At 57.6% G+C, this 24,150-nt stretch overlaps 1 protein-coding gene across 1 annotated transcript; it reads left to right on the top strand.

The window, feature by feature from the left end:
• The first annotated feature begins 620 nt into the window (after positions 1-620).
• On the top strand, positions 621-23,520 carry ADGRD2 (adhesion G protein-coupled receptor D2). The gene is given in 24 exon segments (XM_025194274.1): positions 621-757; positions 1,343-1,406; positions 2,313-2,540; positions 3,255-3,893; positions 4,466-4,564; positions 5,113-5,198; positions 5,457-5,735; positions 6,150-6,261; positions 7,432-7,566; positions 8,526-8,646; positions 9,061-9,166; positions 9,445-9,500; positions 10,883-11,009; positions 11,128-11,231; positions 11,774-11,876; positions 12,436-12,589; positions 13,293-13,426; positions 13,785-13,900; positions 15,648-15,768; positions 21,490-21,531; positions 21,684-21,737; positions 22,276-22,420; positions 22,962-23,201; positions 23,204-23,520. Coding segments are annotated over 24 exon segments (3,654 nt in total). The 5' UTR covers positions 621-685.
• The last annotated feature ends 630 nt before the right edge of the window (positions 23,521-24,150 follow it).

Raw genomic sequence — 24,150 nt, forward strand, 5'->3', positions numbered from 1 at the left:
ATTTTGTGACGTGGAAACCATAAAACAAAATGCAACAGAGCAGCTTTTAGTGAGTCCACAAATTGCTGACCAGAGGTGCTTCCAACAGTGGCCGAAACATTGGGAAAAGCGTGTGGCTGCAGAAGGAGCATACTTCCAAGGAGATTAAGCCGAAACCCCTGTAAATAAAATAGTTTGTTTCCTACAGCATCAGTCTCAACACTTTTTGAACAGCCCTCGTGTATATATGCTGCTTCTAAAGCAGCGTAACATGAGCAGAGTTGGAACAAGGCAGTCCTAGTACAAGGAGTTTTCATGTAGACAGCCTCACTAGAGCACCTAAAACTCACACCTACTTTACCCTGGTGCAACTTCGCCGTGCAAACAGCCCTCGGAGGGCGAGCTCTTTGGGGAGCAGCAGCTTTCTGGAGTGTTTGGAAAGTACCGGGCACTCAGTGCACTCCCTAGCCCTCCTGGCCCGGAGTTGCTCACGGTTCCTACAGGTGAATTTTGGGTTTGGCTGTCTTGTAGGCAGCGGGCATGGATCCGTGAGCTTGGGGTTCGTAAGGAGCTCCCAGCCAAGGAGGCATCATTTTGATGGAGTCCCTTTTCCCCGCTGGCTTGGTGCAGGACTTTCTGAACGCACCGACGCGGCTCTGAAAAGGTGCATCTTCACCCTGTGACGTTTCATTTGTTCTAGCGGGGAATGAAAGATCTCCAAGCGATCAACATGATGAGGAGGCACTTGAGCCCTGACTGCTTGTTCCTCAGCTTTCTGGTAAGTTTGACAACGGGTTTATTGTTTTGCGTAGTTGGGTAGTTTGGCCAAGGATTAGCTGTTGCAAACATTCAAAGGCATTTTGCTAAAAGCCATGATTTTGGAGCTCTGGGCATGAGTCCTGAAAGAGTCAGTGTGAGTGTCGCTGGCGTAATGCACTCCTGAAAGAAAATGAATACAACCTTCTGCAGGTTGGCTTTGTGCAGTCCTGTGTCATCGCCTTGGCAGTGATGATATCGTCCGAAGACGGGGGGGGAACTGGCCATGCTCTGGTAACTTCCATCTTCCACGGTATTTCCCTGGCAGGCTCAAAGGCTTTAATAAGTAGCTCTTGGCTTTCTGCACCTCAGCCTGGGATGGTGTTGCCTTGTAAATGTCCTGAATACCCGGTGAGTCTCTGTGGCGGAGACAGCTTTGGTATGAGATGCCTTTCCGCAGGGCGTTGTGCCTATTTTTCTAAAGACGCATGTAACGCTGAAAACTTGCTAGAACTGCACAGCATGAACAGAGAGCAAAATAGGAAACATGCCCCTCTTGTTCGGCACCTAAAACATCGCTCCTGCAGTGTGACGGTCTTTCTTCCAGGTTGGCAGCCTGTCCAGAAACCTCTCCGACTTTACAGCCCTGGCTGATAATCACACAACAAAAGGTTAGTGTTGTAATGAGTGCTCAGATCCATTTATACAAGTGAGATTCAGTGTCTAGGATTAATACATGCAAAAGGAATAGGGCTATACAGCTTGTGTTAAAGAACCGTCCCTTTTTCTTCTGTGGCTGCAACATGCATCCATGTCTCTTGCATCCCAAATTGTTGTAGGGGTTGACACGAGCAGCTGTTTGGCTGACTCCCAGCCGAGTGGATGAAGGTCAGGAAAGTGCCATCCACCTGCTCCTGTCTGTGCGCATGATGCACCTGTAGGTGCAAACACTGTGCACTGCTGCACCTTGCACCTGCAGATATAGACGCTGGGAGGGTGCTAAGCATGGACTTGCTGCTCTGTTCCTAATCCCCTGAAACAGCTGCAGTGAACTGTCTTAAAACTTGCCCCTCGAGGATACAGCTGTGGTTTGATATGTATATATACATATAGATATATATAGATAGATATATAGATATATCTCCTGATGTTACCACTGTCTGGGATATCCCAGGGCTGGATCTGGAGAAAGGCAGCACTTTGGGACACACCTGCTTCAGCAGAGCAGTCAGATGTTCCTTGTCTTAGGCCAGAGATGGTTGTGTGTCCTCTCTGCCGGACCCCATCCCCATTTACCAGCTGTACTGCGTGCAGTTCTGCCGTGGCTCTTTGAGAGCTGCACATGCACATGCAGAGCTGCACATGCACAGCTGCCAGGGGCTGCCATAGCCTGGTGGACCCCCCTTGGCACGAGGGAATGTGTGGCATGGAGTGGGTATTACCAGGGCATTGCGAATAGATGGGGGAAGTGGGGCAGGAAGTGCTCTTCGGTGCTCTCTGCCACCCCGCCTGTGACCCACTGGCTGTGATGCTGCTAAACCCAAGTGCACACTCCAGTTTGCACGCCTCCCTCTCAGGTCTCACTCCAGCCACCCTGGAGACCGCGGGAGCTGTATACGAATACGTGGCTGTGCCTCTGGACTGGTGGCATGCGGACAGATACTGCGAACAGCGCTTCGCTCGCCTGCTCTTGGAGACGCAGGACAGTGAGCTGGCTCCTGTCAGCAGGCTGCTGCAGTCCCACGGGGTGCAAAGCCCTGTCTGGGTCAATGAGGACTCCTTGCTGCACAAGCCGAGGCAGAGACGTGAGTATGAAATAGTTTTCTCACTAGGAGGCCGTCTTTCTCACTGGGAAAGGCTACCCAGAGAGGTGGCGCAGTCTCCATCCTTGGAAGTTTTTAGGACTCGGGTAGACAAAGTCCTGGCTGGGAGGATGGAGTTGGGGCTGGTCCTGCTTGTAGCCTTGGGATGGACTAGATGTGACTCCTGAGGTCCCTTCCAACCAATGCAGCTCTGAATTTTGCCTCTAGGACAGTCAGACCCAACCTTGTGGCCCTGAAGGCCAGGTGAGAGGTGCAGGGCTGGTCTGTGGGTCTGATCCAGCCATGTGCCACCCGCTTATGCCCCATGCTGTCACTTGCCTTCGCCCCATGCTGCCCACCTGCTGGATCCAGCTATTCATTGCTGGCAGGCAGGGCCGCATTAGCCAGCTGCGCGGCTCTCCACGAGGGCAGAAATCTGGTAGCAAGGGGGTGGCCATGTAACACGGCCACCTCTCTCCCGCTGCCAAGTTTCCAGAGCCTAGTGGGCTGCATGACACAGCTCTGCAGGTGGGGACCGAGCACCCCTGCCCCATCCCCTCTAGAAGCAGCTGCTAACCCTCCCACATCCAGGGGCAGGGGCCGGGGGTCCTTTGCTGCTGTGGGGATGCTGCGGCTTGAATATTGGGGAGAGGTGGGAAGGATGCGGCCCACGTTCCTGCCCCAGCTCAGCTGACGTGTTGCACATTCCCCTGCCAGGAATCCACGCGGCACCGATCCTGGTCTTCAGAAACAAGACAGACACCAAGTACGTGAAGGTGCTGGCCAACTTCCCGGCGATGCCGGCGGTGACAGCCTGCGCCCACGTCCAGTGGGACGGCCGGACCCCAGAGATCGCCACCGTCTTCTCCTACGCCGTCCCGGCTTTCATCAATGAGTTCCAGCTGCGTGGTTTCCGGGACGAGGAGGGCTTTGTGCGGTTTGCCCTCATCGTCCATGGGCACCACTCCCCGTACCTGCCTGTCTTCCGGAGCGACGGGGAATGGCATCACTTCTGCGTCACCTGGCAGCAGCGCAACGGGACATGGGCCATGTATGCCGATGGGAAGAGGAAGGCCTCTGCCACCGGGCTGTCCGCCACCCAGGCCGTCCGCGGCCATGGGACCTTCATCATCGGACAGGACCAGGACTCGCTCGGGGGCACCTTCAAGGAGAAGGAGTCCTTCAGCGGGAACCTCACGGACCTGTACGTGTGGCGGCAGGTGCTCAGCGAAGGGCAGGTGGAGAGGGTCCGGTCCTGCTACCCGGTGGAGCAGGAGCTGGTGTTTGGCTGGAGCAGTTACACGCTGGAGATTGAGCCCATGGTGCAGGAGGCCACGATGCAGCTCCTCTGCCCAGGTGGGGCTTTGTTCCCGGGGGAATTTGCCACATGCATAGGCCCAGGGGGACGTGCAAGGGCATCAGTAGCTATTGAGCATGGGAGTGAGGGGCACGGCCTCTGAAGCAGAATTTCCTAGATCTTAAATGCTGGAGGCTGCAAGTGAGGAGAGGAACAGTGGAAACCCCCCCGGCCAGACCCAGCTCACTGTCCTTCTCTGCATCCACTGCGTATCACAGGAATAGTTGGCATGATGGACCTGGGGTCTGACCCAGGACAGGGCAGCTCTTATGTCCTCAAGAGGCAAAGCTGTTCTGCCTCTGCAAGAGGCAGGGGATGGTTTGTGTCTGTGATGGAGAGCAGGAGCCCTGGGGTGGGTGTCTTTTCGGGTGCAAAAGGAGAGCTGGCTTGAAGGATAGCAAAGGGGAAGGATCATCCAGAGAGCCAAAGGTTGCTCCCAGCGATGCGGTGGTAGTTCGCAGAGCCTTTCTTAGACCTGGTTCATGGGGAGGCCGCAGAAAGCGGGGTGGCGTGATGGGGTGCGTGCCTCCCCAGAGCATCCCAGGCCTGCTGCCCATGCGTGTTCCCACAGGGCCCGTGGAGCAGTGCAGAGTGCTTGATGCCGGCCGCGGCGGGTTCAGCTACGCAGCGTGTTTGCAAGCCCTGCCTTTCGTCTGTCACTACAGGAAGGGTACGGCTCCTGGGGCTGGGGTCCGGGGTCAGGCCCTCCCGAGCTGGCCGCTGCACTAATGCTCAGGGAGACCCTGCCCCCATCCGTGGCGAGTTTATAGTCCTAGTCCAAAGCCTTTCCGACCTCTCCGAAGTGAAAGGAGCGGGATCTGCAGCTTAGAGCTGAGATCGTCCTGGCTGACTCTGCAGCTGGAAGGATCTCGCTCCTGCCCTTATGGTGTTTAATCTGCAGTTGACTAACATCTGCCGTTCCTTGGATCATCCGCTCCCCGTTGGCACTGCGGGAGACCCGCTCCTAGCATCTCTGCTGGGCTGGGAGACATGGCGGCGGGGCACAGAGAGCAAATTTGAACCAAGCATCAAACACATCAGACCTTGAGTGTTTCCCCCACCAGCCCAGGACATAGCCCACACCTCCTCTCTCCATATCCTGGGTGTCCTCCTGACTCTCGGGTTGCTCCCAAAGCGCGGCCATCCAAGCCCTTGAATGTGGCCCATTAATCGTTGTCCTGGGACTGCAGCAACCTGCGTGTTTTGTTTTATCCTCAGCGGCATATTTACAGCTGAAGAAGGCCCAGTCGGAGTCCAGCCCGTCGCTCATCAGTCGGGCTAATGCCCTGGCGAACGCCACGGTGGTGAGTGCCCGGGAGCCCAGCTCTTCCTGGTTTCCAGAATCTGGTTTCTAATGCACCCCGTGCCCGGGACGCACCTGGTCGTGCTAGGGAGCGTGTGGGTGCCCAGGTCGGGGCAAGTCTTGCTGGCCCAGCACTTGCTGCATTTTGCACCAGTCCCCAGCTTGCAGATGGCAAGCCACGCAGCTGCCTTGTGCCTCAAAGGGGCGTGTAGCCTGTCGCCCAGGTCTGCCGCAGGATAAAGTGCCTTTCCCATGGCAGATTCCTGAGCACGTCCTCCTGGGCGACGTCCAAGACGTGACCGTCTCGGCAGCAGTCAGCGCCCTGGATGCACTGAGGACGGTGCTGAGGGCAGAGGAGACCCCCGTGGAGCCAGCCGACCTCCTCGGCATCGTTCGGTTCCTAAAGGACGTGTCAGACATCCAAGTCCAGGAGCAAGAGCAGCTGGAGATGTTGGAGCAGCTGAGCCGGGATTACGTGGCGGTGGCAGAGCTGATCCTGGAAGAACAAAACACCGAGAGGTGGTCAGAAATCAGTCAGGTACGGAGGGGGCTGGTGCCGGCTGCACGACCCGGTCGCCTGCCTTGCTGTGCAGCCAGCACCGCTCTCTGCTCAGGCTTCAGGTTTAGGGGCTGCCGGTGTACGTGTCCTGCTGCATTATTGGCTTGAAGTATTCAGAAATGCAGAGTCTGGGTCCTAAAGCCTTAGTACTCCTGTTCTAAGCTGAGTTTTCTTTACAGGGCAGCTATGTTTGGAGCCAGGACGTTTCACGCGTCCAGGTTTCCTTGGCTGCCAGAGGTCTAGAAACGTCTGGGGCAAGCCGAGAGAGCGCTCCTGTAATCCCCTGACTCCAGGAGCTGGAGTTTAGGGAAAGCTTCCAGTGTTGTGAAACGGGCTTTGATTTGTCCTACCCACCGGCTTGCAAACCCCACGGGTGAGCTGTGTGTCTCTTAGGTTATCGGGGGGCCGATGACTGTCGTAGACAACGTGGACAGAATGGCTTCAAATCTCCACCAGCTGCTGCGCGTGGACAGGACCAAGGTCACCATCCGGCACAGAAACCTCGGTGAGTGTGACCGGGGGTTACGGTGGGGCATAGGCCACCATCCTCTCGAGCGGGGAAAGGACAGGCACCCTCGCAGGAGGGAACGGTTCTCCCTGCCAGCTGGGTCCCCGGGCGGGAGCCGGGCGGTGGGGGGCCGGTGCAGTGTGGTGTGAATGGGCTTCTCGTGCAGCACGTGGCATGTGGCTCTGAGAGCCGCCGTTCTGGGAGGAAGGGGACCCGTGCAGGGACAGCCTCCGGTTTCACCCCAGAGCTCCCAGGCACGGCTCTGGTGTTTGCTGAGCTCACGCCTGTACCATCATCTGGGGGCCCTGCCCCAGAAACAGGCCACGAGGGCACTTAGCACTCCAGAGCGAGGTGCCGTGGCCAGCCACAGGCACTTCTGGATCCCGTGGTGCTGGGCTTGGCCCTGAGGTGCATCGAGCCTGCGTTGCACAGGGGCAGGTTGCCCTGATACTCCCAGGGTCGGGTGCGGAGAAGCCCCCTCCAGCTGCCCCCGGGACTTGGGGGCATTTCTGGCTTTGGAGAGTTGACGGGCTGTTTCAGGGCTGGGCCTGGGCTGCATTCCCTTCCTTCCTCATCTGTCCGCAGTATCAGGCCACGGCTCCGGTTCCAGCTGCAGCCGGGGCGGGGGGGGGGGGGGGGGGCCCCCCGGCGCGGCTCCGGTTCCAGCTGCAGCCGGGGCGGGCGAGCACGGCCAGGCCCCGGAGCCGCTCGGGAGTGGGGGACGTTCCCGCGGCCTCCACACGAGGGCATTGTGCACCCGCGCATGGAGCCCCATGCGGGTCCGTCCGACCCCTTAGCAGAGCTGGCAGGCCGTGCTCGGGATGAGTTGCCGAGTGTCGGCGTGTTCAGGGGTCTCTTTCCCCTGCGGCTGGAGGAGAGGTCCTCTGTGGTTTGAAACCCCCAACTTCTTGGGGTGCAGCCCGACTTCTTCATTGGGTATCTGGGTAGAAAAATGCAGAAGCCACCAGCCCAGCTACGTGCTTTCCTTCCCCGCCGTCTGCTCCGTGGAGGGGCTGCATCCCAGCAGGGAACCACGGCTGACACAGCGGGCCAAGCCTAGAGATGTCCACGTGGCCTGGTTGCTGTCTGTGTTGCACGGGGCACTGGGGCGCTTTGCAGGAGTGGCCCCGGGGCGTGCGGTAACCCCGAGTGTCCCCTGTCCCCCAGGAGTCGAAGTCAGGACCGTGGAGCTGAGCGGGCCGGAGCCCAGCAGTGACGTGTACCTGGTCCCAGGCCAGGGCAGCGGCGGGCCAGACTTCATCGAGGTGCCCGCTGAAGAAGTCGCAAGGCTGAAAGCCAGAGGTAGGGCGAGGGCTGCATCCTGCATCCTGCCCGGGCCTCCCTAAGCGCGCTGCTCGAGTGAAATCGTGGAGACGGGAGGGAAGTGGTCCTGGGCGAGAGGGAGATGGGAGAGGGCACATATGCAGACACGTGGGCATGTGCAAGGGGACCCACAGAGAAGATGGGCTCTTGTAGCTCTGATTGACAAGGACAGAGACACCTCTGAGCTCCTGCCCCACAGCCATCAGGCTGCCCCGTCAGGTGGTACCTTCCTGGTCTTCTCAACACCCCCAGCCCCCCTCATAGGGCTGCAGTGACCCCTGAGAGCACCCCCCTTTCCTCCTGGTGCAGCTGTCTATAGGGGTGTGGGCACCGGATGGGACAGACCAGGGACCAAGAGCTGCTAATGCCAGCTGCTTTCCTGGCCTGCAGTGCTCTGGAAATCGAGCTTCTCCCAGTCCCGTCGTAGCTCTCCTCCCTACACCCCCACGGGGTGAGGACACGCTGTTATTCTCGCAGCGCAGGCAGGGAGCAGAGAGGCATTACTGCGGGGTGAGGTGCTGCTCACCCCCGTGGTTTCGGGCTGGAAGGGACCTCTAGAGGTCATCTAGTCCAGCCCCCTGCCTGGGGGCTGCCATCAGTCCTATGCAAACCATCCCGTACAGCCATAATCTAAACTCCACGTAAGACGACCGCCAGCCCCGACACAACACAGACCAAGCCCCCGAACCTGCCGCAGGCAAAGCAGGGCAGTCACGACAGCCAGCATCCTGTCTCTATAAAATGTCACGGCCACATGATGCGAAGCTGATGGAGCAAAGGCCCCGTCTCGAGGGAAGCGGGTGACTGTCCGTGCCAGCGTTCCCAGCAGCGAGGGGGTCCCGGGGGGCTGCCCGTCCGGCTGCATGGTGGCTCACGGGCCGTGCAGATGCCCCGGGCGGATGCGTGTACGCTGACTCCACTCAGCTCTCTCCGCTCAGGCCTCAGCAGCGTCACCGTGACCAATACATGGTACGGCTACTGCGTCCTCCAGCGCTTCCTCACCGGCGGCAGCAGCCAGGACGCTCTCCAGGATGCGGCCACCTCCGACGGGGGCCAGAGGTGAGCCCTGCACTGCACCATCGCCTGCTCCTTCGCAGCCAGGGCCTCCTCACTGCTAGCCCCGGGGAGGGTCCCATCACCTCCCTGTCCCAAATCTTTCCCCCGCAGCACCCCAGGGATTCCCCTAAAGCAGAAGGGACCCTGGCACCCAGCTCATGGGTTGGCAGCTGCAGCCTGCCCATGCAGCCCATGCACGGTGAGGTGGGACCGAGGGGCCCGATCCCTGTGAGCCAGAAGAGCAATTCGTCTGGACCGTTTAGCTGTTGGCCGGGCTGGGTCAGCCAGGGGCGGCCCCGTTCCAGCTTGGAGACCCTCTCATGTTAATGGATAAGATAAGGTCATCCTCATTGGTTTCTGCATCAGAGATTTTCCCCTGCCTCTGCTGGTGCCGTGGCGCCATCTCTCCACCCACAGGTACGTGAGCACCCGCGTGGGCACCGCTGTCATTTCCTCCGCTCTGCTCAGCGACTACCAGGAGATCCGCACGGCCGTGCGCTACCGCCTCCAGCACCGCGCCCAGGTACCCCGGCACGGCGCGCTCACGCTCCCAAAGGGGCCGGCCAAACCCAGAGCCACCAAACTGGCACCGCCAAGGGCTCCCCGTGTACCTGGGGAGAGACGGAAAGGCCGAGCCCTCCCCGTCTCACCTGAATGCCCTTTCATGACACCTCTCAGACACTGCCCAGTTTGTAAGGGGAGGTGCAAAACTCGGGCCTGGCTGTTTGTGCAGCCAAGGACCCACCTGAGTCTGGTCTGTGTTGTGTGTGTGCACGGGATGATGCTCCTCTCTGCCCCCAGGACCTGCCTGACAAGCTTGTGGAGCCCGTCTGCGCCTTCTGGAACTTCAGCCTCAGGTACAGCTTCCCATTTCGAGTCTTAGGTTAGCGGCTTTCCTTGTTTTCTTGCAGCAATAATAAGAAAATGTGCCCGTGCATTCGTTTGTCCCCGGGGAGGGGGTGAGAACGAGGTGCAAAGAACCATGCAGCCAAAAAAGAGGCTCGGGCAGTCTGAGCGATGTGTGCAGGTCGGCGGGTCTGCCATGACTGGGTCTCTCGGCGCTGTGCACTGCAAAACGGCTTGCCAGGGCTTCGTCGGAAGTTCCCAAGTCCATGTTGCTGTTGCACTTGGGAGTGTGGCATCACTGAGACACGAGACCCCATCTCCTTGGAAGGGCAGTGGCTTTACACCCCCTCCGTGTGTGTGCAACGGGGCTCTCACTAGGTCTGCTCCTACCCTCTGCCTCTGCAGACATCCCTGTTCTCGCCTCGCTGTGGCATCTAATGAAGCTGTCTCCTGGGAAGATTTCCTTTGGAGATATTATTTGCAAGTGAATGGGCTTTCAAGGAGTGTGTGTGGCTGAGGTGTAAAGCCCTGGCTAATTGTAGCTGCTGCACGTGACAAAGAAGGGTCAGGCCAGGAGTTACAGCCTAGCTGGAAGGCATGCAACCCTCCCTTAGCACCGCGTGGCATCAGAAGGTGTTTTCTTGCTGTGCATCGTGGAAGTGAGAGCGCTGGGGCCACGGGGTTTCTGGGTGTCGCTGTTTGCCCTGAACGCGCAGAACTGCTCCGCAAAGCCTGCGTCTTTCAATGGCCAGGAGGGGTTTTGGCTGCTGTAGGGAACCAGCTCTGCTGACGTGGATGGGAGAGGACGGGGAAGGGCTCACAGGAACGGGCTGCTGCCTCTGTAAGAAGACAGTCACGGGGCACCATATACAGCGAGATCTGTGCCCTGCTGGTGGCTCTGAGCTGATGGACTCGCAAAGCAGTCAGCAGCATGAGCCAGGGGGTTGTTCCAGGTCCTGTATGGATCAGGAGTGGGGCAAGCAGGGCAAAAGAGGCCGCTCATCTGATTGAATTGGTGTGGGATTAGACGGCATCTGCACCTGCTCCTTGTGGCTAAATTAGCTGGCTGTGGCAGTCGGCATCTCCCCACAGTGAGACCCTCTCTGGCAAAGTCGGGCTACACCAGAAGCAAAAATCCTGCGGTGCAAACACCACCACAACTGCGGTAGGCAAACAACCCACTTTTCACAGCTGGGCTCAGCCTGTGCCGTGGATCGCCGGCTGGGCTGTTGTTTCAAGGATCCAGCCAGAGAAAAGTCCATGTTTTGAAAGAAGTCTTTGGTGCCCTCTAATTCTTCATCCTAATGCTGCTTCCTGTGGGGATGGGGGATGATTTTGGGTCGGGTGGTGGTATCCCAGCATGTCTCCCTGTCTCCCCCTTGCTCTGTGCCAGCCCAGACACCGGTGGAGCGTGGTCCAGCGTAGGCTGCTCCATAGTAACGTCTTACCCAGAGTCAACAGCCTGTTTTTGCAACCACACGACCAACTTTGCGGTGCTACTGCAGGTGTACGAGGTGCAGGTAAGTAACCCGGGCCCTGCCAAAGGACTGGCCGCACCCCGCAGACACGGGAGGGAAAACGTGCAGCAGTTCGTAGCGCTGCAAACGGCACCTGTGCTTTTCCCTGTGCTTGGAGCAGAGGAGCACAGAGGAGGAGTCGACGCTGAAGACCCTGACGTTTATTGGCTGCGGAGTGTCCTTCTGTGCCCTGATCGTGACGTTCGTTTTATTCCTGGCAGTCGGGTAGGGAGACTCTGCGTGTGTGCGTGGGGTTTGTGTGCTTGAAAGGGAGCGTGCAGGTGTGAAGCCCCCAAGTAGCACTCCAGGCTGCTGGGCTCTGCCCGGCTGAAAGCAGGGAGGTGGGCGCTGGCTTGCTGCTGCAGGTTGCTACCGCAGGGAGCCCAGGCCAGTCTCCTTTGCAGAGATGGGTGCACAGGGGCTGCTGAGTTGTTTGCTTTCTGACAGCCAAGAGCTGATGATGGTCAGTGCAGCGCAGGCTCGTTCTCCTCTGCGGGGAGTGGTCTCCCCCGTGGCCCTCTGTCCCTTTGTCCAGGGAGACTCTCCCCAGTGCCATAACAAGCACTTATATTCTTTACCTTGATGCTGTCCGTGCCCCCTCCACCCTGCTGGAGTGACACCTCTGCGATGGGCAGCCCAGGGGTCAGCAGTGGCATGGGGGGGGACGAGCCTGTCCTGATGAGCACCAGCAACCAAACTGCACGCGGTTTCCTTAGACTCCGGCCCTGCCCTGGGGTGACCGCGGTCTGCTCCCTTGTCCCCTGCAGCGTTCCCAAGAGCGAGCGCACAACGGTGCACAAGAACCTCATCTTCGCCTTGGCTGCGGCGGAGGCGCTGCTTATGTTTAGTGAATTGGCCAAGAGCAACCAGGTGAGCAAGCCAAAAGGAAGAGAGCAGAGGCTGTCAGGCCTGGTGCCACTGCCAGAGCAGCCCCTTTCTGAACAATCACGCGGCGCCCGGCATTAGGGATAAAAGGCGTTGCGCTGCCCTGGGTCTGATGGTGGGTTTTACCCCAGAGAGGCCTGTAGCAAAGGGCAGTGGCCTGCAATTGCACCCTGCTGCCTTGCACCCCATGCCGTGCCCTCATCAGCTGAGCAGGGCTGCGCTGGGTGAGAGAGGGTGAAAAAGCACATGAACAAGGTGCTCAGGTACAGTGAGCTGGGCTGTGCTTCCAGGGCTCGGCTTGGTCCTTTGCTGCCACTGACATGGCCAGCACTTCCCATTCTCCGGCCCTGTCCTGACCTGGTCCTTGCAGCCCTCCACCCCTTGTTGGCATCCCGTGGTGCCTGTCTGCACAGCAGTGCACGAACATGCAAATACTCTGTGCTGCATGTACGGGCTGTGTCCCACCTGCCCAGATCCACAGGCTGAGCCTCCGAGAAGATCTCTGCTGCCTTCTGAAGCTGCTTGTAATTCCTGTCCCACCCAGGTTATGTGCTTTGCCGTCACGGCTCTCCTCCACCTCTTCTTCATGGCGGCCTTTTCGTGGATGCTGGTGGAAGGGCTTCTTCTATGGAGCAAGGTAGTTGCCGTCAACATGAGCGAGGACAGGAGGATGAAGTTCTACTATGCGACTGGCTGGGGTGGGTACAAACTGGCCCCCTCGCGGCACCGAAGGCACAAAATGACCCGTGCCTCTCATAGAAAGGACTTCCCTGTGACCAATACCGAATCGTGCTAGAGGTTGTCTCGACCCAGGGTGCATATTGGGAAGTATCCTCAGATACTTGCTCACCTTTACGTGTGGAAGAGCAGAGGCTGGAGTTCTAGTTGCAACTATTTGTTTTTTCTTTTCAACCCTTTGTTTTACAAATGCAAAGTGTGTGCAGAGGAAGGCTCTGGGGAGTCAGTGCCACTGGATAACATGCAGGGGAGCGGTGGGAACGAAGCCTCTGGGTTGGGAGAGACCTGCTGGTCTGCACGAAAGGACCGGGGCAGGGGATGCGTTCTGCTATGGGGGGTTGCTCTGGACTGGACATATCAAGCTCAGTAGTGGGGCTGGATCCTGGACAGTCGGTAACAATAGCGTTGTCCTTTGCTGGTGAGGTTGTTTGTGGTTAAAACCAATGCTGGGAGAGAGCTGGTTTGGGATAGTTTCCACTGATTTTGGGAAGGGAAAAGGGTCTGGGCCAGATGCCTGGCTAGCACAGAGCAGCAGCATAGTGCCACTGGGCCTGGGGTATGCTGCCCTATGCCAGCAAGGGATCTGGCCCCAGGTACTGAACACAACCCACCAGGAAAGGGTACGTTGTGCATCTCACGTCCTTGCCCGTCCTGTCTTCTCAGGCCTCCCCGTTCTTATCGTGGCCGTGACTCTAGCGACTTCCTTTAGCAAGTACGTGGCGGACGACCACTGCTGGCTGAATGTCCAAACCGACATCATCTGGGCCTTCGTCGGGCCGGTTCTCTTCATCCTCATAGTGCGTACCGACCCTCACTGCTAATTCCTGATGGGGCCGGTTTTCTGGGTTTGATGTTAAGGTGGGTGCTGGTGAGTTTGTCAGCGGAGTCCAAGGCGGTGTTGGAGGGAGGCAGAGCTGTTCGAAGGCACCAGAGCTAGCAGGCCCTTAACGATGGAGCGGTCAGACAAGATCCGAATGGAGGTACGGTGTGGGTGTCATACCGGCAGAGACATTTGGCACCAAGACTCGCTCAGCAGGATGCCAACTAAGCTGCCTTCGAGTTGCTAGCAGGCTGAATTCCCCTTGCCTCACCCCCGGGCAAATGCAAAAGCCTGTTCAGTTCCAGGACGGCTGATGGCTCTTTTCTGGCTTGCAGGTAAACACCGTCGTGCTTTTCCGCGTGGTGATGGTGACTGTGTCGACCGCTCGCAGGAGGTCCAAGATGCTGACACCCAACAGCACCCTGGAGAAGCAGATCGGCATTCAAATATGGTGCGTCACGGAGGCCACTGCCTTCTGGAGCCGGGAGACGGCATTAGCCATGTGCTTACCTGTCCCGGCAGTAGCAGGCCCTTGTCTGCCTTTTACCTGGGGCACGTGGCAGGGAGCTTCTTGCACCGCGTGTGCTGGCTGTGGGACTCAAGGTGTTGGAGAGGGTGACGTTTAGGTTTGCTTCGATGAGTATTGCCCAGGCTTGCAGGGAGAGGCTCCTTTGGCTCTTAAGGGCTGCATGTGAATGGGCTTGGACGTCCAGCCGTGCAGCACGTAGCTTGGTCAGAATCGTGGCCTTGTGGCCTCTGGCATAAGACTATACGCCGTGAGCCGCTTTTAGAGGCAGAAATGCCATCCAGATTTTCCATCTCCAGAGAATTTCACCCAAGAGGCATTTAGGAGGCTGGATATGCTGTGATGGGCAGGCAGGTAGGAGGTGAGATGGCCCCCTTTCAAACCTGGGTGTCTCAAATCAGGCTCCTGAGCCCACAATTAGGGTCATCAATCAAAGGCCTGAGAGGTGGGGCTCACCTGCAGTTTGCACTGAAGGTGGGATTCATTTAAACACACCTCAGGGAGCGCTAGCAAGGATAGCAGCACGGTCCGGGGAATGACGGACTGGACCGCCGCATCGCCATGTCCTTCGGGGGAGTTAATCCTGCCTGACCCCAGTGCGAATCCAGCATCTCCAGTCGCGGCGGGGAGGTGCTGTGTGTCAGGGGCTGGATGCCATTTGGTGTATCCAGGCTTGCTCCCAGGTTTCCTGCGGTCGTTTCTCTGCACCTCAGTTTTCACAGCTGCGGTGCCAGGACGATCCTTCCACTGGGATTATAAGGGTGAGAGGCTGTTGGCTACATGCCGCTAGGTTTCTTGCCCATGCATGTGAGGAAGGACATACTCCACGGCTTCTGCAAACAGGCCATCGAGAGACCTTCCGAAAACTGCTGTCCTAGCCCTTCCTTTATCACTGCCCGGGAATCATTATTGTTGCTAGCTGGCGCCAGTGCCCCCTGATAGACACACATTGTTCTCCCAGTTGCATAAATAAATTTAATTCAATTTACAGAACCACCAAGATAGGGCGGTGGTGGAGGGCAGGATGACACGCACAGGCCCATACAGCAAGTCCTGGAGCCCCCCGAGCAGCCGCGGCGGGGGGAGGCCGGCAGCTTTCTCATGCCTAGTGATGTCAAAGAGTTCCCTTATGGCTCTTGCAATCATAAATAAGGAGCGGGACTGGTGGAGTGGGGGCCGGGAGATAACGCCTGTGGTATTTCTCTGGCTCTAGGGGCAGGGGTTATGCTTTGTTTCCAGAGGAATGTGTTTCTGAACCATCCCGGGCTCTCACCCCGGCCGGGCAGGGCACCGCTGGCCCTGTCTTGGAGGCATGGACCCCCGGTACCGGCTCTCAGCGGTGGCCTGACATCCCAGGGGAGCACCCAGAGGCATCTAAAGCTCTGCCTAGGCTGCAAAACACAGGCCATGTCCTCTTAAACGGAGGCGTCTCCTCCCAGGTGGCACTCCTGCACGTTCCCTATAACCTAGGAGAGGCACAGGGCCAAGCCAAGGGGGGGAACCGGTGGGTTTTGCAGGCTGAGGGCAGAGAGGGAGGCAAGAGAGGGCTCAGCAGGGTGCCAGGATCTCATGGGTTGAAAGCAGGAGTGGGAGAAGAGCCTTGCTGGGACACCGGGCAGGGCCCTCCCTCCTTCCCTGCAGACCCCAATGTCTGCGCCTCCTTTCCTAACAGGGCCACGGCCAAGCCCGTCCTGGTGCTCCTCCCCGTGCTGGGGCTGACGTGGGTGTGCGGGGTCCTCGTCCACCTCAGCATCGTCTGGGCTTACGTCTTCATCGGGCTGAACTCCCTGCAGGTAAGTCGCCTCCTGGGCTCACAACAGGCAGAAACCCCCGGGCTTGGCCACGCCAGCCGCTGGATAGTGTGGCCTGGCAAAGCCTGCTTGGGGAACGCTCTCCGGTTAGGAAGGACAAGCTGTAGCCCCTGTTCCCGGCTGGGAGCGCAGGCACCGAGCCGCAGGGACTTGCCCGGAGTCGCACGCAGGACGGACCCAGAACAAGCAGATGTGGGTAGACCCCTGCCAGCCCCCGGTCGTGGTACCGTACCGCACCCTGCTACAGCCGTGCCCAGGGCACGGACACGCTTGATCCTCCAGACTGGGACATCCTCAGGGAAAGGCCAGGGGAGCTGCCCTGGGCAGGGACGGTCCGTCTCCTTTGCAGGATGGTGCTGGCCTTAGGCTCAGGAGTGTTTCTGGTGCCTGAAGCCAGGCTCGGCTCTGCAGAAGTGTCATTTAGGACACGAGGAGCCTAAATCAATAATAGCGAGGGTTGAGATGCGGCCCGATGGGCAGTGTTTATCTAGCGCTCCTGCAGCCCCCGCGCCCCGCGCTGTCTCACCGCTGTCGCAGTTTTGCCGCTTAAATCTTGTCTCTCATAATTAGATTTCCTGGCATTAATCACAGCTCTGGAAGGACGCTTTTGAATTTATGTGCTCGTAAAATCTTTTATCTGGGCTGTGTTTTGGTAGTTTAGCAGAGAATTTACTACCGGGTAGCGTCCCGTCTTAACGAAGTGCCGAGGCAGACGCTCTAATTGCAGTTTGCATTGTGGAACGAGCTGACTCCTCCGCGAGCTCGGAGGAGCCCGGTGCTCCAGCCCCCCTGCGAACCCCACCGGGTCCAGAGGCCCCCAAACCAGGCTTGAGTGTTGCACCTTCAGGACTGAGCAGATCCCCCGTTAAGCCTTGCTGCCAGCCTGCACAGGGCTCACAGTACGGCCGGTGACACCGTAACACCGGGGTGGTTCCCCCTCCCACAAAACGTGGAACAAAAAAGAGGCAGTGTGGACTAGTGGGTAGGGCTCTGACCTGGGGATCTGGGCTCTCATTGCAGCCCTGCCACTGGCTGAATTTGCGATTCGGGGTACCCCTGGTCACCTCTGTGTGCCCCTGTGCCCTTTGTTGGCTCCTCAGGGCAGGGGGGCACTGGGGCAGGGCCTGCCCGTCATGGCCCACGTCTTTGCTGGCATCCCCTGCTTCTGCCACCTCGAAAGGAGAATGACCAGAGGGCAGCTGCCATCTCCTTCGGGTCCAGTGGACGTGGCAGGCAGCCCCCTGCATGGTCTGTCCTTTCTACACAGCGCCTGGCGCAGTGGGACTCGAGCGCCTAGGCGCTGCCAGAACATGCCCAGCGAACAACAGCAATGATGATCGCTGCATCCCCCGAGAAAGACTCTAATGGTGCATTTTAAAGCAATATTTTCTCTTTGCTACCCAATGCATCGGTTGTCTAAAGAGCATGTAAAGGCTTGCCTGGAGCCCAGGGGAAGAGAGTGGTACGAAGCCCGCTTAAATAAAACCGCCAGCAGCTCTCTGCTGGGTGCTGGATGCCCGAGGAGCAGTGTTTCGCACAACCCCAGCAGCGGGGCAGGCCTCGCTGTCCCCGCACGTGCTTCATCGGAGTCTCAGCCCGCTGGTTTGCACAAGGCTGTCTCATCGGTGAGAGGGAGCAGCTGTAGATGGAGCTAGAGAAGCACCAAAATCCCCTGCTGAGACGTGGGGGAAAGCCAAGAGCAGGATTCTGCACGGAGGCACCGCAGCCGCTAACTGCTGCGAGCGGAGGGGAGACGCCTCTCCCGCCGGGACGGAGCATGGGGGCTCTGGCTGGAAGGGCTCGCAGCTGGACGGCCTGAGCCAAACCCCGCCGAAGGCACCGGAAAGCTTCCCCTTGACCTTCACGGAGTTCGTTCAGACAGAGGAGTTCACTCTGCTAGTCTGGAGTTAGGCAGAAGGCAGGGTAGACTAACTATGTTGGAAACGTATATCTATTTTGATTTCGATATCAATATTGATATAGATATAGAGGCTATACATATATATATATATAGAGAGAGAGAGGCTGTATATATAGAGAGAGAGGTTATATATATGAGAGAGAGAGAGAGAGAGAGAGAGAGAGAAGCTATATACACACACATACACACATATATCTATCAGACCATATATATATATGGTCTCTGATATAGATACACACACACACACACCTATATATCTATATATCTGTAGATATATAATGAATCTCTGATACACACACACACACACCCATCTGTCTATCTATCTATATCTATAGATAGATAGACAGATGGGGCGGGTGTATATCTATCTATAGATAGATAGATATACCTATCTATATATAGGTATATCTATCTATAGATAGATAGATAGATAAGTGTGTGTGTGTGTGTGTGTGTGTGTGTATATATATATATATATATATCCGAGATTCATTATATAGCTATATATACATATATATATATAAGCGTGTGTGTGTGTGTGTGTGTGTGTGTGTGTATATATATATATATATATATCTCAGAGATTCATTATATAGCTATATCTATATATCTATCTCTATTATACATCTATATCTATCTCTGATTTATTTAGTCTATAAGGTGCAAATCCACCCTGCCTTCTGTTTGTTCAGACCCCACGGTGAGCAACGCCTGTGAGCAGGTGCTTGGCTTTCCACGCGTGCTATGGTGCCACGCTGAGTCCCGGCACACCCCTGAACCTGGGCTGGACTCTTCAGCCCTGGTGGGGTCACTCTCACTGATGTTCAAAGCAGCCGCTGCTTTCTTTTCTCCTTCATTTCTTCAACCCCCCGCCCCACTCCTCTTTTTCTAAAGACAGGGTTTTGTGGTGCTTTTGCTGTACACTGTGGCAAGGAGCTGTGGTGTATGGTGCAGCAGACTGGAGGTTTGCCTATGTATATGCTGAGCTCTTTGTCTTTGCCCCCTTGCCAAGGGGGGGTCGTTTGAATTAGAAGATGACCTGAGGGCAGAAGCTGGGAGGCTGATGGATGCCACGGAGCAAAGAGAAAGCAGAGATAAAAGCATGACTCTCTGGCCCTTTTGCCTCTTCAAAGCGCTTCCTTCTCCTGCTCACCTTTGATGCCCCTTTGCAGCGAGCGCATTGATTCCCGGCACAATGCGCTGGCAGAAAACTTTGCACCCTTGTTGGCTGCTTTGTCGCTTTCTGCACCATTTATCTATGGAAACTGAAGCCGGCCTTCAAGGTTAGTCCCTGCGTCAACAGCGCATGTGGCTGCATCGTTCTCACCAGCCGGTGCTCACATGGCGCTGGGTCGGGTCTGCCCATCAGTGCCCCGCTGCTTGCTGCTCGGAAGATGGGGTGGCCGTCGACAGGGATGCATGCCCTCCTCGTGGTTTCAGAGATGCCATCAGAGCCTCGCTAGGTGTTACTGGGCCCTGCGAGCTGGGAGGATGGCTTGGAGGCTGCTGCAGGATGTTGTTTCCCTTCTGTCCCACGCTCCCTTTGTGATGCCAGCGCGTGTCCCTTCTGTTTGGTGACAATGGTGCGTATGAAGGGCTGGTCAGCTGCGTGAGCTCTCCTGCGCTGCGTGCTGGGCATGCGGCGCTCCCCGCTCTGTCTCCTCCTCTCTCTGCCAGCTGAAGTCTCCCGGTTGTGCAATGGAGCTCCTCGATCCCGACAATGGGGTGCTACCCACCGCCTGCCTCTCTCAGGGATGGGGCTAAATGCACTGATACCCAGCACTGGGGCAGCATGGTACTTACTACCACTGTAGCCAGCTGCAGCTATGCCCATCCTGGTGCAATTGTTCCTCCTAAACTCACCTCTGGAGGCTGCATTGAGGCGCCCATTGACAGAGCACACAGCAGCTTCCACCTGAAACTTTGGCTGCTCCTGAACCCTTGAAAATCCCCCCTATAGTGCAATTTGGAGGAGAGCCTGGATCCCCTGAAGGCAGTGGGAGTTTTGCCATTGATTTCCACGGAGCCAGAATTTAACCCCAGTGCTTGTAAAGGTGGAGAAGCATCACCCCATTTTACAGGTGGAGAGACCGAGGCACAGAGTGATGAAGTCAGGGGCATAGAGTCCAGTGCTTTTGACCCTCACCACGGTGCCCTGCCAAGTGGCCAAGCTCCCGCTGGAGTCCTGCGGCTAAGTACATGACCGTGTCCTTGCTGTGGGAGGTTTGCATCGCGGGAGCAACTGGAAGCGGTCACAGGGGTCCCTGCTGCTTTGTGCACATCCTGAGCCTGCGATGACCGCTGTGCTGGCGAAGTGCGCGGCGAGCCGGCGGGGGCTGAGCACAGACCAGGGGGTGCTTCGAGCTGGGTGAGCTCTGCTCTGGAGTTCAGCCCCTTCCCATCTCTCTGCAGCTGGGCCTCCTTTCTCCCCGGCCCTCCCCCGAGCCACCCCCACGGCTCCCTCTCCCCCCCGGTTCCCTGCACAGTGATTATTTCAAGGAAGACCTGCCTTGGCAGCCTCACCAGAAATCTGGTCCGTAGGAGTGACCGGCTTTGCTGTTTGAAGGACAGGTCACGGCACCGTGCCAAGCTCTTGCTACTACAAGGCTTGCCAAGAGCAAAGCTCATTGAAGGCAAGACGTATCACTGTTCTTAGTCCAGGCGCTTTATCTCGCTGCGATAACAAACACCCCACAGCTATAACATAAATCTGCCGGGCTGATAGGCCTGCCTCTAAGGGCGAAAGCTGGGGTTTAAGGCTGTAATTGGTCCCCGGTGCGTGGCCTGGTTTTGGCCTCCAGCTCAGCATCTCACTCTGTCTTCTCACAGATCATTCAATTACCGATTGCAATGAAATGACCTATTGCACAGGTGACCGGTGGGATGGAGCTCCTGCCCCTCTGCCCAGGCTGTGATTCCAGGTGGTGGAGCAGACAGCACGCGACCAGCCCTCGGCTCTGGGATGGGGGGAGAAGGGCAGGGTGGTGGAGCTGGGCTTCAGAAAGCCTCAGCGGTCAGGGCGTGCGGTTGGCAGAGGCAGCAGCGTCCAGCTGTGCCCGGCTTTATCTGCATGTCTGCACTGCCCCAGGAGTGGGCAGGGTTGGATGTGTCGCAGGCGGGCGCCGCTCACCGAAGAGGCAGGCTCGCTCTCCTCTCCTCTGCCTGCCCTGCTCTGCTCTCCTTGTACCGACTTCAGTCGACGGAAAGGGAGTTTCCTGGATGTCAGCCCTTCCCACCCCAATCCCTCGCCCAACGCTGAAACATCTGGGGTTGGAGGGAGGCAGCTGTATCAGACGTGTTCTTTGAGGCATTTCTGCTTCGCCCGTGAATGAAGTACTGGACCTGGGCGCAGAGACGGCGGGGACCCCACGGGCCTCCCTCGGCCAGCCCCAGATGTCTTCTCCCCTGTAAGCAACAACTGCCCCATATCGAGTCGTTTCTTCCACCTCCAGAGAAATTAGCTCCAACACATCTCCTTGGTCTAGAAAACCAGCGGTCGTATCAGACTAGCCTGGTACGATCCACCATTGGCAAAACCCATCTTGCCCCATTTCCCACGGGCCCTCATGTCTGGGGTTATTCTTTCCTGCTACAAGTCTGGCCCCAGCAGAGCCAAGCGGGTCCTGGATTTTAGCTTCAGAGTAATATGTGGTTTTCAACGTCTGAGTCTGAACCCGTTTCCTCCCATCACGCAGAGCCAAAGACAGAGCTGCACTGATGTCTTTCCTTGCAGAGCGGAAATGTGCTCCTGTAACCGTTTGTGCTGTCTCCCTCTCTTCCAGGGCCTGTATATATTCCTGGTCTATGCCCTCTATAACAGCGAGGTAAGAGGAATCTGTGGTTGGAAAAGTTGTGCATTAGCCATAAAAAGAGTAACTGGAGACTTAGCACGCACCACCCAGGCCTTTGCTGCTGGGGCAGGTGTGGATGCAGCCCTCTGCCCCTGGCTTTGTCTCATGCCCTGCTCCACTTGCAGGTGAGGAACGCCATACAGAGGATGAAGGACAAGAAGAAAGCGCTCTCGTTCACAGTGAGTGACCTGGGGGGGGGCCTGCTTTGGTGGCAGGACCGATGGAGCAGATGAGGGGCTCTGGGGAGACCCAGCGGGACCATGCTCCTGTGATGGACAGGCTCCATCACAGGGCTGACCTCTGGGCCATGCAAAAGGCCTGGGTTTCAGCTCTTGTTTGTCTGAGACTCTCATGCTTAACCCCTTTGGCTATTGCTCCTCCGACTCCCTTTAAATCCAGGTGTGGGCCCTGATTCCCCTTCAGCTGTACATGTGCTGATCCCACTGAGCGCCCGGGGTCTTCTATGTGCAGCCTGGCCCGGAGGGTGTATGCGGTGCGGTGCTCGTCAGGGGGACGGGGCTGCTCACGTCTGTCCTGCATGGCGCGGGGAGGGTGGCAACCACTGCTTCAGCAGAGGACACGGAGGGGCATGGGGCATCCCCCTGCTCTTCAGGGATCGGAGGGCTCGGGGAGCAGCCGGCCCGCAGCATCACGGCAATTCAGACGCGTGTCGCTGGTCCGGAGCGCATCACCAGTGTTGCTGCTTTGTCGTCGTAGAATTGCTCCCATCCCATCAACTATCTGTCGAGTCCCAGAAACACGGCGTCCTGGGAGACGGGCAGGCTGAACCCCTCTGCACCCGAGAGCGTCGCGTCAACCCCCGTGCAGAAAGACCCGCCGCTGAAGAACATCACCCACAAAGGTAAGGAGCCTCCTCGGGCGTCACGGGGTGAGCGCAGCAGGGAGTGAAGGACTGCAAGGGTGGCGGCAAACCCGCCTGTTGCAGAGGCTTGGATTTCAATGCACGTTTGTCTGGCAAAGGTTTGAACCCAGCCCGACACCACGGCCACGGAGCGTAACAGCAATGCTGTTGGGGTCACGCTCCACCCAGGGGGAGAGGCTCTCCAGTGGCCAAATACATGGCTGTGTTCCCAGGGAAGCTGGCTTCCTTCAGTCCATGCATGGGTCTGCCAGGCTGCATGTATTGCAGGAGTGGGGTTCCTCCACCCATGATGCCGGCGGGGCCTTCCCCGGAGGCAGAGCAGCAGGGTTGCATTTTGCAGTCGATATCCTGGCCTGGGAAATGGGGTTTTGGATCTTCCAACTAAACCTTTCTCTCCGGTTCGAGCTCCCTTGCCACTCCTCAGACAGCGTGGCCGGGGGGAAACCGGAGGGTCCTGGGGAAGGACTGCACGTTTCTGTCCTCCGTGCACCCACATTCATTGTATCCCTTCCCGCTTCAGGAAACTTCGGTGCCAAAATCCCTATGGGGATCTCATCCATCATGTCACCAGACAAACCGGTACGTAACGCCTCGAGTGCTTCTCCTCTTTGCACGGGCGCACGTGGGGAGAGCAAAAGGCTCGCACTCGGGACTCCGCGGTGCCACAGGCTTGTTTTTTACCTCGAGGGAGTCATTGAATCTGTCTGTGCTTCAGTTATTCCACGTGCAAAACGGGGGTAGTTACCTCCTCCTCAGGGTTTCACGAAGGAGAGTCACTGCCCTTCAAGGCCTCCGTGAAAATAGTCTTTGGGTTAAAATGTGGAAGAATGTGGTACAGCCTAAAAGACCCAGGCACGCAGAAGAGTTTGAGTGTGTCGGTGCGTGCTGATCAGCAGCATCCGGACAATTTAGTGTGCCGTAGCTCTTTACATTGCCGTTACACTAACGAGCGGCCGCCCCGGCAGTGGGGGGTGGTGCTTGCAGCCCCATGCCAGGTGCAGCCACGTGCCTGTGTCTTGTTCAACGCGTGTGATGCACGTGGCAGGAGACCTGCTGCTGGAAAACAAAAGCAAATGTGAATTTACCCCGGTAAACTCAGCCCAGCGAGGAAGAAGGGTGGTCCTCGCGTACCTGCAGGCTGTGAACACCTAGGCCACACCTGGGGTCCTGCGTGCAGGTCTGGGCCCTGCTGCAAGAAGGACGTGGACAGGTTGGAAAGAGTCCAGCGCAGAGCAACAAGAATGATCGGGGGCCTGAGAGACGAGACTTCGGAGGAAAGGGTTATTTCCTCTGGAGAAGAGAAGGCTGAGGGGGATTTGATAACAGAGGCTGCTAATCGCAGGGGACAAGGCAAAGGCCTCAGGCTGCAACAAGGGAAACTGAGGTTGGAGATGAGGAGGAGCGGTCGGACTCTGAGGGCGGTCGGGCACGGGAGCAAGCACCTAGAGAAGATGTGGGATCTTCATCCGTGGCAACTGTCAGGAGCAGGTTGGACAGACCCTTGGCCGGGACGACTTAGGCAGGGGTGATCTTGCCTTGACCAGGGGGCTGGCTGGGATGACCTTGTGAAATCCTTCCAGCCTGAGTTTCGGATGATCCCATGAGGTCATGACATGCAGTGATAGACCTTACCGTAGGGGAAAGGCAGCCTTGCTCTTAGGTCTGCTAGGCTACGATGCAGCCGTGATGGGGACTAGCAAGCAAGGCTG

This window comes from Alligator sinensis, unplaced genomic scaffold (genome assembly GCF_000455745.1).
Source record: "Alligator sinensis unplaced genomic scaffold, ASM45574v1 scaffold611_2, whole genome shotgun sequence".
In the NCBI taxonomy this organism is placed as follows: domain Eukaryota; kingdom Metazoa; phylum Chordata; order Crocodylia; family Alligatoridae; genus Alligator; species Alligator sinensis.